Source organism: Pleuronectes platessa, chromosome 4 (genome assembly GCF_947347685.1).
Source record: "Pleuronectes platessa chromosome 4, fPlePla1.1, whole genome shotgun sequence".
In the NCBI taxonomy this organism is placed as follows: domain Eukaryota; kingdom Metazoa; phylum Chordata; class Actinopteri; order Pleuronectiformes; family Pleuronectidae; genus Pleuronectes; species Pleuronectes platessa.
Genome location: NC_070629.1, coordinates 26,555,519 through 26,569,334, shown reverse-complemented (window position 1 = coordinate 26,569,334; position 13,816 = coordinate 26,555,519). Strand labels below are relative to the sequence as shown.

The 13,816-nt window shown below is 41.0% G+C and overlaps 3 protein-coding genes across 3 annotated transcripts; all 3 read right to left on the bottom strand.

Annotated features, from left to right (window-relative positions):
• Nucleotides 1-2,689: 2,689 nt before the first annotated feature.
• Nucleotides 2,690-4,901, bottom strand: LOC128437874 (gastrula zinc finger protein XlCGF17.1-like). The gene has a single exon (XM_053420168.1). It carries the CDS (start codon nucleotides 4,484-4,486, stop codon nucleotides 3,614-3,616), a length of 873 nt encoding a protein of 290 aa, XP_053276143.1. The 5' UTR covers nucleotides 4,487-4,901; the 3' UTR covers nucleotides 2,690-3,613.
• On the bottom strand, nucleotides 4,813-8,634 carry LOC128438519 (zinc finger protein 239). Its single transcript, XM_053421101.1, has 5 exons — nucleotides 8,457-8,634; nucleotides 7,238-8,098; nucleotides 5,565-5,693; nucleotides 5,027-5,433; nucleotides 4,813-4,896 (listed from the first exon to the last, which is right to left on the bottom strand). Exons 1-4 carry the CDS (start codon nucleotides 8,632-8,634, stop codon nucleotides 5,213-5,215), a joined length of 1,389 nt encoding a protein of 462 aa, XP_053277076.1. The 3' UTR covers nucleotides 4,813-4,896; nucleotides 5,027-5,212.
• A 2,396-nt stretch (nucleotides 8,635-11,030) lies between these two features.
• On the bottom strand, nucleotides 11,031-12,840 carry LOC128437877 (zinc finger protein 25-like). The gene has a single exon (XM_053420170.1). It carries the CDS (start codon nucleotides 12,641-12,643, stop codon nucleotides 12,023-12,025), a length of 621 nt encoding a protein of 206 aa, XP_053276145.1. The 5' UTR covers nucleotides 12,644-12,840; the 3' UTR covers nucleotides 11,031-12,022.
• Between the last annotated feature and the right edge of the window lie 976 nt (nucleotides 12,841-13,816).

Genomic DNA, 13,816 nt, shown 5'->3' with positions numbered 1-13,816 from the left:
GGATTCAAACTTTTCAGGATTACCAAATCTGGATTACCTGTGGTCTAAATGGGCGTATCACAATGTAGCTCTGTAAAGAACAGCAGGTAGAATAGTGTGGGGTCACTCCAATATGCTTTATTTGAACAGAAAATAGGACTGAACGGATCAGCAAACAACAATATAAACGTCCCCCTCCATTGTCCATTTCTTGGAAACAGGCAGTCCACTCATCTGAGACCTACAACAAATAAATAAATACATACTTTACTCACAAATACATTATGGATGTTTCGAACAGGTTTCAAACAAAGATGTATTGAACTTAACTGGATAAAAAAAGGCTTAAATGTCCAATACTTAACAAAATAAATTATTTCTTAGTTCTTGTTATGAATAGTTCTTCTTATGAGTTCTCCTACGTCTTCATCATCATCATCTGCTTCGTCTATTGTGGAGAGACCAGCTTGTCCAAGCTTGGCCTTTAGGAGGCGGATCTCAAGTCTGGCCTTGGTTTGCTGCAGTCAGGCAAGAACAAGCTGTTCCTCTGCTAGATGGATCTGTACTTCTGCCCTTTCAGTCTCTTTTTTGCAGAAGTACCTTATAGGCGTCATCTTTCTTTGGGTGCTTTGAGCCTCTCTCTGGGGGTCCTGTGGGAACTAGGCCTTCTGGCTCCACCTGTGATTGACCTTCTCCCTCGATTACAGGGCTGAGATTAAGAATACATGTTTCTGAAGAAGGCTCACTTTCTGCTGTCATCACAGGCTCACCATCCTCTGCAACATCTTGGATCCCATGCAGAGCTTCCGACTTTTCACCAATAATATTAAGGAATATGTCTGTGTATTCACCCTCTTATATGGGTTGTTGCCTGTTTGGCTGTTCTTGGCTTCAAGGTGGTCTTTTGTTGCCCTGGCCTTCAGATTCTTCCACCGAAACCTTAGTTGCTCTGTTGTCCTCTTCAGGCCAAACCCCATGGCATTCACATGTTGTGTGATTTCAGCCCAAATTTCCTTCTTCATTTTACTGCTCACTTCACCACCCTTGGCAGAACTAAAAGATCCTACAAATGACCTATAATGGCACCTAACACCCTCCAGTAGGGCTTGGGTTTCAGCAGCAGAGAAATTCAGGCTTTTTGAGTCCATGGTTCCACCGCTTTGATGTAGCAAGCATCATTTTATAGGCCTTGGGTATGATTCCATTAATTGAACACAAGCCAAAGCAATTAAGCTAACAGGTGTGTTTGGGAAGACCAATTTACACAGCCATATGTATATCCAGCCTTTCTCAGAGGACTCAGAGAGAAAGTCACAGAGAGGCAGTGACATGGAAGGTGTTGTCCATTGCCCCCACAGGAGAAGATACCGTCAAAGGGTGTATGTTGAGCGTATAGATCCACTGCAGAAATATAGCAATGAGGAGCTGTATACTCGGTTTCGAGACACTGACCAACCACCGGCATTCTGTCAGAATGAGGGCCCGACTGGACGACCAATTAGAGATGCAATTGTTAGATACTATTTTTGATAAGTCCATGACTGATGATTGTGTCAGTGTGATTACTGTTTAATGAACAAAGACAGAATTTATTATTTGCAGTCAATATTGACAGCTGTTTGGGGGATTATTTTATTGGGCCGAAATATTTATAATTAATAATTTGCTGTACTGAAAGGTTGCTAGCCTACATAGCCTACCTACTTTATGTACTTCCTGTTGAACAATTCAAGTGAAATTGATGAATAAATATAAATACTGTAAAATGCATGATATAAATGTTGTATCATTTAACTAACCAATTTTAGTTACCTAGTTTTATTACTGATATCCACCATGAATCCACCCTCCTGCTGGGATCAGTTTAATCCTGATTTTTAGGATCAAAATGATCCCGATCCTACCAAAAAGTTTTGAAAAACCCAAACTCAAGGTTTGATCCGGATCAACAACAAGATTAGATTACGTGATCCAATCCAATTTCTGAATCCGTTTTTTCCTATGAAATACCCATTTTCAAGATTTGATCCAATCCGATAGCCGTAATCCGATCAGATTACTTTTGAAAAACCGGCCCCAGGAGTTTTTTGCTGCCACCTTCTGGATGGAGTGTGGCTCAAAACAGATTCAGGACTAAAACATTAAATTCTCCTTGTAACTCGGGCATCTTTCAGAGATATAAAGAAAGTGGTAAGAATTCCTGTTACAGCACCAAAGTGTAATCAGTATTTTTCTGACCCTTACCACATCCTATCACCCAGTTTCATGGTGACATCCAGGATTTTGAGCATATTTTTGCTAACAAACAGATGTGATGGAAATTCATCTTGAGATTTGAAATAATGAAATTCTAAGACTAGAGTTGCTTTTGAGTCTTTATCATAATAAGCTCTGCAGAGTTTATACAATAAGCACGGGTGCTCAAAATGGAACAACTGGCTGCAAGTTCACAAAAGCCAGAACTTATACAAAGAGATATTACATGAGACAGGATATGAAAAAGAAAAAGACATGAAAGACAGGAGATCATCCTCTGTGTGTTATCTGCTGTGTCTGTCCGTCCGCGATACCAGTTGGAAGAAAAACATCACCAAATAAGGCTTCCATCCTGTTTATCAAGGTCATAGCAGGGAGACACATAGTCAGGGGAATTTTCCTCCACAAAGACAAACACCGATTCAACGTGTGACAGACGTAAACTACAATCACAATAATTCAAGAAACTTTAATAAACTGCAAATGCACTGAAGTATTGAATACACGTAGTACAAAAGAATAACCATTTACAGTGAGTCATTTAGGACAGTGTACACATTAACAACATATTTTCTTCTTTTGTAATAGGAAAAAGAAAAAAGGGAAGTCATCTGATATTCTGCACCACATACTTTGTTCTTACAAATTTTTGTACCACAAATATGTTAGATTTTTGTACATCTTAATCCACAGTCTTTCCTGACACATTGACAACATCTCTCAACATTAACTGATAATAAAATATCCTGGATCTGCCACTTTACCCAATCAATTGCTCTCACCCCCATCCCCTTCCTGCACCATCTGGTATAAATTGCTGATAAATGAATAAACAAAGATACATGGTTGAAAACATCACTTCCTTTGCAGATGTAAATATCAATGACAGTCACATGAAGAACAGAAACGTGGGTACTTCAGCAAATGTTGTTGACCATGTTCTGCATCAAAGATATAGTGATGTCTCCTCAATGGGATATTTTCCACATTCAGTTACAGAGATGCAGCTAATGCAAATGTACACAATCTCTCTTGTGTAGATGTAAGTGATGAACCTGGCTGTAGTTCACTGCTTTGTGAAGTTATTGAAGTCTGCTACTCATCAGTGGTGATGGAACTTCATAAAGCATTGAACTAAAACAAGGTTCATCACTTGTTTGTCCCCCTGAAACATTTCCAGTGTCGTTTTCGCTAACTGTTGTATCTTTATTTAATGAAACAATAACTAAGTAACAACTTCTTTGAAAACGCTTGAGCAAATCGAATCCCTCTCCTGTTGCCATGGTGTGGCTTCTCAACTGGATGTTTTCTCCTGTGGACTTTGTATAAACTGGCAAGTGAGAGATCTTTACATCATTTTACAAAAATATCAGTTTTGCTATGTGTGGGTCATTATATGTTTGGTAAGAAGTGATTTGATAACAAATCTTTCCCCACAAGTAGTACATGGATACGACTCCTCCCCTTTATGGCTTCTCATGTGAACTTTCAACTTACATCCACGTGTAAAACTTTTCCCACAAGTTTTGCAAGAAAAAGGCTTCTCCCCCGTGTGCGTTCTCTCGTGTCCCTTCATGGTTTTCCTCAGGCTAAAACTTCTCCCACAAGTTTTGCAAGAAAAAGGCTTCTCACCCATGTGCGTTCTCTCGTGATCCTGCAGGGTTTTCCTCAGGCTAAAACTTCTCCCACAAGTTTTGCAAGAAAAAGGCTTCTCTCCCGTGTGCGTTCTCTCGTGATCCCGCAGGTTATTTCTCTGGCTAAAACTTCTCCCACAAGTTTTGCAAGAAAAAGGTTTCTCCCCCGTGTGCGTTCTCTCGTGGACCTGCAGGGCATTTCTGTCTCTAAAACTTCTCCCACAAGTTTTGCAAGAAAAAGGCTTCTCGCCTGTGTGCGTTCTCTCGTGTCTCTGCAGGTTGTTTCTCTTGCTAAAACTTCTCCCACAAGTTTTGCAAGTATAAGGTCTCTCGCCCGTGTGCGTTGTCTCGTGGATCTTCAAATTTGTGCTAGTTGTGAAACTTTTTTCACACCTTTCGCAAGAATGCAGTTTCTCCCCTGTGTGGAGTCTCAAATGTGTTTCTAGTGATGAATTGTAACCAAATCTCATTCCACACGTTTTGCAAAGATATGATTTCTCACCTGTGTGCACCTTCAGATGTCCATTTAATAATGACTTCCACTTAAAGACTTTTCCACAAGTGTCACACTGGAAAACCTTTTTACTCTTGCAGATATTCGGCACAATCTTTGACATGGTAGTGCTACATGCAAGGTTACTGGGACTTGTGCTCCCTTTTGATCTTGTGATGATATGATGTCCCTTTTCTGATGCCGGCTCTGCATTACTAACTGATGTTGAGTTTCCATGCTGGCCTCCGTTGAGATCTTGGCTCTGAGCTGAGCTGTGGGAGAGTAGCTGGTGGTCACTTGGTTCTGGTTCAGTGTGATCACTTTCCTTGAAAACAGGATTCAACAAAAGGTTATCTTGATCCTCCTGCTTCAGTACAAGCTGCTCTACTTCCAGACCGATGCAGTGCTCCTCCTCCTCTTTAATCTGTGGAGGTTCTGGCTCCTCTTGGTCCAGACTGGGGTTCCACTCAAGGTTCAAGAGATGCTGGTCAGCAGGAAGCTTTTCCTCATTAAGACAATGCTGCTCTGGGAGCTCTAGAGGAGACAATAGACAGACGTATGTAAATTATAGATTAATGATAGTTATGAGTGTGTGTAATTTGGTGCAGATCCAAGCAAAATCTAGATCGAGTGAATTTAACTGAGGTTTCAAAAGGAGACAGACCGATGCAGTGCTCCTCCTCCTCTTTAATCTGTGGAGGTTCTGGCTCCTCTTGGTCCAGACTGGGGTTCCACTCAAGGTTCAAGAGATGCTGGTCAGCAGGAAGCTTTTCCTCATTAAGACAATGCTGCTCTGGGAGCTCTAGAGGAGACAATAGACAGACGTATGTAAATTATAGATTAATGATAGTTATGAGTGTGTGTAATTTGGTGCAGATCCAAGCAAAAATCTAGATCGAGTGAATTTAAATGAGGTTTCAAAAGGAGACAGACCGATGCAGTGCTCCTCCTCCTCTTTAATCTGTGGAGGTTCTGGCTCCTCTTGGTCCAGACTGGGGTTCCTCTCAAGGTTCAAGAGATGCTGGTCAGCAGGAAGCTTTTCCTCATTAAGACAATGCTGCTCTGGGAGCTCTAGAGGAGAAAAGAGACAGACTTATGTAAATTATAGATTAATGATAGTTATGAGTGTGTGTAATTTGGTGCAGATCCAAGCAAAAATCTAGATCGAGTGAATTTAAATGAGGTTTCAAAAGGAGACAGACCGATGCAGTGCTCCTCCTGCTGCTCCTTAATCTGTGGAGGTTCTGGCTCCTCTTGGTCTGAACTGGGGTTCCTCTCCAGCAGGTCAGCAGGAAACTCTTCCTTGATACAGACATGTTGCTGTGGGAGCTCTGGAGGAGACAATGGACAGAAGTCATGATAAAAGAGCCCATGTGTTTAGACTAGCAGGGATTATAAACGAAACAAAACCACATGTGTAGTAGAAGAGTTGATCCGAAAGCATTTAGCCGAGTAGCATCGTGTTCTATTGGATGTTAGCATAGCTAACAACAGTACTTCTTGTTCTTCTTATAATGACGGTTGGCAAACAGCTTCCGGGTGAAATACTGCCACCTACTGGATGGAGTGTGTCTCAAAACAGATTCAAGAACAAGATATTTAATTCTCCTTGTAACTCCGGCATCTATTAGAGATATAAAAACAGTCCTGTACTCTACTGAACTCCTCTGCAGCAGTTCTGTAATATTCAGCTCTGTCTGATTAATTTAAAGCAGACAATTAACTTCCTGTCTCCTTTGTTGATATCATTCTAAAACAAAGTATTCTTCAGTGTTTCCATGTATCGTACTTGTTTCCATTCAATCCAGCAGCACCAAGTTACACACACTTATGAATGATAGTCCTCTAAATGTCTAACATGTTTTTCATCAAGATCACCTGACCACATCTTTTCACCCAGTTTCATGTTGATGTCCAGGAGTGTTTTGCTCATTTCTGACAAACAGATTAAATGTGTGATTTACGACGATTAGCAACATATTTTCTTCTTTGTAATAGAAAAAGAAAAGAAAAAGGGAAGTCATCTGATAATCTGCCCCACATACTGTGTTCTTATAAATCTCTGTACCACAAATATGTTAGATTTTTACATCTTGATCCACAGTCTTTCCTGACACATTGACAACATCTCTCAACATTCACTGATAATAAAATATCCTGGATCTGCCACTTTAACCCAATCAATTGCTCTCACCCCGTCCCCTTCCTGCACCATTTGGTATAAATGGCTGATAAATTAATAAACAAAGATACATGGGTGAAAACATCACTTCCTTTGCAGATGTAAATATCAATGACAGTCACATGAAGAACAGAAACGTGGGTACTTCAGCAAATGTTGTTGACCATGTACTGCATCAAAGATATTGTGATGTCTCCTCAATGGGATATTTTCCACATTCAGTTACAGAGATGCAGCTAATGCATATGTACACAATCTCTCTTGTGTAGATGTAAGTGATGAACCTGTCTGTAGTTCAATGCTTTGTGAAGTTATTGAAGTCTGCTACTCGTCAGTGGTGATGGAACTTCATAAAGTATTGAACTACAACAAGGTTCATCTCTTGTTTGGTCTCCTGGAAACATTTCCTGTGTTGTTTTCCCTAACTGTTGTATCTTTAATTAATGAAACAATAAATAAGTAACAACTTCTTTGAAACACTTGAGCAAATCGAATCCCTCTCCTGTTGCCATGGTGTGGCTTCTCAACTGGATGTTTTCTCCTGTGGACTTTGAATAAACTAGCAAGTGAGAGATCTTTACATCATTTCACAAAAAAATCAGTTTTGCTATGTGTGGGTCATCAAATGTTTGGTTAGAAGTGATTTGATAACAGATCTTTCACCACAAGTTGTACATGGATACGACTCCTCACCTTTATGTCTGCTCATGTGGACTTTCAAGATACATCCACGTGCAAATTTTTTCCCACAAGTTTTGCAAGAAAAAGGCTTCTCCCCCGTATGAATTCTCTCGTGGGCCTTCAGGTTATTGCCAAGAGCAAAACTTCTCCCACAAGTGATGCAAGTATAAGGTCTCTCGCCCGTGTGCGTTCTCTCGTGGATCTTCAAATTTGTGCTAGTTGTGAAACTTTTTTCACACCTTTCGCAAGAATACAGGTTCTCCCCTGTGTGGACTCTCACATGTGTTACTAGTGATGACTTGTAACCAAATCTTTTTCCACAGGTTTTGCAAAGATATGGTTTCTCATCTGTGTGCACCTTCAGATGTCCATTTAATCCTGACTTCAACTTAAAGACTTTTCCACAAGTGTCACACTGGAAAACCTTTTCACTCTTGCAGATATTCGGCACAATCTTTGACATGGTAGTGCTACATGCAAGGTTACTGGGACTTGTGCTCACTTTTGCTCTTGTGATGACATGATGACCCTTTTCTGATGCCTGCTCTGCATTACTAACTGATTTTGAGTTTCCATGCTGGCCTCCGTTGAGATCTTGGCTCTGAGCTGAGCTGTGGGAGAGGAGCTGGTGGTCACTTGGTTCTGGTTCACTGTGGTCACTTTCCTTGAAAGTAGGATTCAACAAAAGGTTATCTTGATCCTCCTGCTTCAGTACAAGCTGCTCTACTTCCAGACCGATGCAGTGCTCCTCCTCCTCTTTAATCTGTGGAGGTTCTGGCTCCTCTTGGTCCAGACTGGGGTTCCTCTCAAGGTTCCAGAGCTGCTGGTCAGATGGAATCTCTTCCTCATTAAGACAATGTTGCAGTGGGAGCTCTAGAGGAGACAATAGACAGACATATGTAAATTATAGATTAATGATAGTTATGAGTGTTTGCAATTTGGTGCATATCCAAGCAGAAATCAAGTGAATTTAAACGTGGTTTCAAAAGGAGACAGACCGATGCAGTGCTCCTCCTGCTGCTCCTTAATCTGTGGAGGTTCTGGCTCCTCTTGGTCTGGACTGGGGTTCCTCTCCAGCAGGTCAGCAGGAAACTCTTCCTTGATACAGACATGTCGCTGTGGGAGCTCTGGAGGAGACAATGGACAGAAGTCATGATAAAAGAGTCCATGTGTTTAGACTAGCAGGGATTATAAATGTGGTGTATAGTTCACTAACTCAGGTGATACAGACCTGTTCTCTGCAGCTTTACTACAGGTTCCAAAGTTACATCCAGCAGTCTGCGATGACGACAGAGCTCATCCTCGTACTTTGCGACAGTCGCTTCAAAACATCCAAATATGTCTTCAGCAGCAGTGTGTAACCTCTCGTTGATAAACTGTCTTAAACTCTGGATTGTAGACATTTCCATTCGAACGCTTTAGCCAACTAACTTCTCCGAGAACGAAGCGAAGACCGAATACGGAAGATGGCGACTTGCTTTACTTCTGCCGACAAGTGTTATAAACGAAACAAAACCACGTGTGTAGTAGAAGAGTTGATCCGAAAGCATTTAGCCGAGTAGCATCACGTTCTGTTGGATGTTAGCATAGGAGGCTAACAATAGTACTTCTTCTTATTTTTATAATGACGGTTGGAAAACAGCGTCCGGGTGCATTACTGCCACCTTCTGGATGGAGTGTGTCTCAAAACAGATTCAAGAACAAGATATTTAATTCTCCTTGTAACTCCGGCATCTATTAGAGATATAAAAACAGTCCTGTACTCTACTGAACTCCTCTGCAGCAGTTCTGTAATATTCAGCTCTGTCTGATTAATTTGAAGTGGATATTTAACTTCCTGTCTCCTTTGTTGATATCATTCTAAAACAAAGTATTCTACAGTGTTTCCATGTATCGTACTAGTTTCCAGTCAATCCAGCAGCACCAAGTTACACACACTTATGAATGATAGTCCTCTAAATGTGTAAGATGTTTTTCATCAAGATCACCTGACCCCATCTTTTCACCCAGTTTCATGTTGATGACCAGGAGTTTTTTTGATAATTTACAGACAAACACAGATTCAACGTGTGACAACATGAAATACATTGATCATCATATTTCAAGAAACTTTAATGAACTGCAAATGCATTGAAGTATTGAATACACATAGTACAAAGAATAACCATTTACAGTGAGTAATTTAGGACTATGTACACATTAACAACATATTTTCTTCTTTGTAATGAAAGAGAAAAGAAAAAGGGAAGTCATCTGATAATCTGCCCCACATACTGTGTTCTTATACATATGGCATGGAGTCACGTGTGATTGATGACACCACTACCTTATAAAGGGGATGTTACCTCTATTCTAGGTCCTGAGGAAGATTTGTATGCGCTTCATTTAGCGGAGAATGTCTCAACTGTTATAGACTAATATGACTCCACTGAACGTGGGATGTGTGCCAAAATCTCAATCCGGGACGAAAGTCCTGAAAATGACCACAACAGGTGACACTACTATCAAACTACAGGAGAATGGGACTTTTTTTTCCTTTATAGATATCCTCATCAATTTCTACAAGATTAATCTTCATATTAAGATAAATACTTTTTGTATTACACTTTGTATCAAAAATAAAATAAGCAAATTAGGCAAAATCTCAATAAATATGCGTACATATAAACTCTTGAAGCTACAGATTTTCTTAGGTGATCACAATGTTTACAGTGTAAGAATTCTGGTTGGATATTTCTAATTGTTTCTCTGTAGATGTCCTGTGTGTGTGTGTAATTATAAATACAATTGTATACAAACACAGGACTTTTTTTAAAGAAAGAAAACAAGCATTTAATTGATATACAGACATTTTATATCCAACCTTGCTATTATCAGTGGAATGTTAACTTATAGTGAAAAATACAAAACAGCAGGTTTATTCCATGTGTTACAAGGTAGCACTCCGGGTCCAGGTACTGGTAGGAGTCCAGGTATGGGAATGATGATGAGAGCTCATTCAGTAATATGATTTTACAACTATTGCCTCCCTTGCATTTGCAGTACTTGCAACAATGGATACCAGCTACCCGACAGGGACATCCATTCTTGTGTGCACACTTGCCACATGAGCAGGGATCTGGCAAACCTTCAAGTTTTGAGATTACAATCTCAGGGACTAATAAACTGACCTTTCTTACAAAACCATAAGCATCTGCAGTTAAGATTGAGGTGGCGTCTGTAAAAGATGCTTGGACCCAAAGCTGCTGTTGGTAATAGGCTCTTTGTATATGTTTTCTTGCATTAGCTGAGGTGCAAGCAGTCCTCTCAAAGTCCATCTTGAGGACATTACTATCGAACGCAGCAATGCCCAGGTCGACAAATGTCTCCATGTCTGTTGATGGTTTGAGACATTTGACCAAGAATGTTTCCACCATTTGTATTGCACTCTGTGTTAGCTGTGGACAGCTGCAATTGAGAATCAGAGAACAGTTGTCGGGTTTGCGTACAGTGTTCAAAGTTAAGTTGAATTTTTGCTGGTTGTATCACACCCAGTCAACGCATGTGGTGCTGGGAGGCACTGTGTGAACTCGTCTCCCAGCGCTTTGCAGATATCATGAAGTGGTAATATTGATCTTTTCCCTCCTGAGTTGTGGATAAGCCAGAGGTCTTGGAGGACAAGACTTCTCCAATTGACTGTAATGTGGTATAAGAGGCACACAAAGACATCTGTGTCACCCAGAGCAGTGTCAGTGAAAAAATTGATGAGGATATATATAAAGGGGGGGGGGGGGGGGGGGGATCCCATTCAGCTGTCGTGGTCATTTTCAGGACTTTCGTCCCGGATAGAGATTTTGGCACACATCCCACGTTGTTTAATGGGTTCATATTAGTCTATAACAGTTGACATATTGTCAGCTAAATGAAGCGTTTACTAATCTTCCCCAGGACCTAGACTACTCCCTCTCACTCCCTGTACCTGACGCTCACGGAGAGCAACCTGTTCTTACCAGTTCTTCAATAAACAACGCCACTAGATCGATGGCTAAAGAAACACACGTCTTTTTATCAGTTAGAACTATTATTCCTCTGTGCAGGTAGGCAGAAGGAATACGCCTACCTGATAACATTTAGACTAGCAGGGATAATAAGTGTGGTGTATAGTTCGCTAACTCAGGTGATACAGACCTATTCTCTGCAGCTTTACTACAGGTTTCAAAGTTACATCCAGCAGTCTGCGATGACGACCGATCTCATCCTCGTACTTTGCGACATTAATAAACAAAGATACATGGGTAAAAACATCACTTCCTTTGCAGATGTAAATATCAATGGCAGTCACATCAAGAACAGAAACGTGGGTAATTCAGCAAATGTTGTTGACCATGTACTGCATCAATGATATAGTGATGTCTCCTCAATGGGATATTTTCTACATTCAGTTACAGAGATGCAGCTAATGCATATGTACACAATCTCTCTTGTGATGAACCTGTCTGTAGTTCAATGCTTTGTGAAGTTATTGAAGTCTGCTCCTCATCAGTGGTGATGGAACTTCATAAAGCATTGAACTACAACAAGGTTCATCACTTTTTTTGTCCCCCTGAAACATTTCCAGTGTCGTTTTCCCTAACTGTTGTATCTTTAATTAATGAAACAATAACTAAGTAACAACTTCTTTGAAACACTTGAGCAAATCGAATCCCTCTCCTGTTGCCATGGTGTGGCTTCTCAACTGGATTTATTCTCCTGTGGACTTTGTGTAAACTGGCAAGTGAGAGATCTTTACAATATTTTACAAAAAAAATATCAGTTTTGCTATGTGTGGGTCATCAAATGTTTGGTTAGAAGGGATTTGATAACAAATCTTTCACCACAAGTTGTACATGGATACAACTCCTCATCTTTATGGCTTCTCATGTGAACTTTCAACTGACATCCACGTGTAAAACTTTCCCCACAAATTTTGCAAGAAAAAGGCTTCTCCCCCGTGTGCGTTCTCTCGTGGACCTTTAGGGTTTTCCTCAGGCTAAAACTTCTCCCACAAGTTTTGCAAGAAAAAGGCTTCTCTCCCGTGTGCGTTCTCTCGTGATCCCGCAGGTTATTTCTCTGGCTAAAACTTCTCCCACAAGTTTTGCAAGAAAAAGATTTCTTGCCCATGTGCGTTGTCTCGTGAATCTTCAAATTTGTGCTAGTTGTGAAACTTTTTTCACAACTTTCGCAAGAATACAGTTTCTCCCCTGTGTGGAGTCTCACATGTGTTTCTAGTGATGACTTGTAACCATATCTCATTCCACAGGTTTTGCAAAGATATGGTTTCTCACCTGTGTGCACCTTCAGATGTCTATTTAAGTCTGACTTCCACTTAAAGACTTTTCCACAAGTGTCACACTGGAAAACCTTTTTACTCTTGCAGATATTCGGCACAATCTTTGACATGGTAGTGCTACATGCAAGGTTACTGGGACTTGTGCTCCCTTTTGCTCTTGTGATGACATGATGTCCCTTTTCTGATGCCGGCTCTGCATTACTAACTGATTTTGAGTTTCCATGCTGGCCTCCGTTGAGATCTTGGCACTGAGCTGAGCTGTGGGAGAGGAGCTGGTGGTCACTTGGTTCTGGTTCACTGTGGTCACTTTCCTTGAAAGTAGGATTCAACAAAAGGTTATCTTGATCCTCCTGCTTCAGTACGAGCTGCTCTACTTCCAGACCGATGCAGTGCTCCTCCTCCTCTTTAATCTGTGGAGGTTCTGGCTCCTCTTGGTCCAGACTGGGGTTCCTCTCAAGGTTCCAGAGCTGCTGGTCAGATGGAAACTCTTCCTCATTAAGACAATGTTGCTCTGGGAGCTCTAGAGGAGACAATAGACAGACGTATGTAAATTATAGATTAATGATAGTTATGAGTGTTTGCAATTTGGTGCAGATCCAAGCAGAAATCAAGTGAATTTAAACGTGGTTTCAAAAGGAGACAGACCGATGCAGTGCTGCTCCTGCTGCTCCTTAATCTGTGGAGGTTCTGGCTCCTCTTGGTCTGGACTGGGGTTCCTCTCCAGCAGGTCAGCAGGAAACTCTTCCTTGATACAGACATGTCGCTGTGGGAGCTCTGGAGGAGACAATGGACAGAAGTCATGATAAAAGAGTCCATGTGTTTAGACTAGCAGGGATTATAAGTGTGGTGTATAGTTCGCTAACTCAGGTGATACAGACCTATTCTCTGCAGCTTTACTACAGGTTTCAAAGTTACATCCAGCAGTCTGCGATGACGACCAATCTCCTCCTCGTACTTTGCGACAGTCGCTTCAAAACATACAAATATGTCTTCAGCAGCAGTGTGTAACCTCTCGTTGATAAACTGTCTTAAACTCTGGATTGTAGACATTTCCATTCGAACGCTTTAGCCAACTAACTTCTCCGAGAACGAAGCGAAGACCGAATACGGAAGATGGCGACTTGCTTTACTTCTGCCGACAAGTGTTATAAACGAAACAAAACCACGTGTGTAGTAGAAGAGTTAATCCGAAAGCATTTATCCGAGTAGCATCAAGTTCGGTTGGATGTTAGCGTAGCAGGCTAACAACAGTACTTCTTCTTATTTTTATAATGACGGTTGGA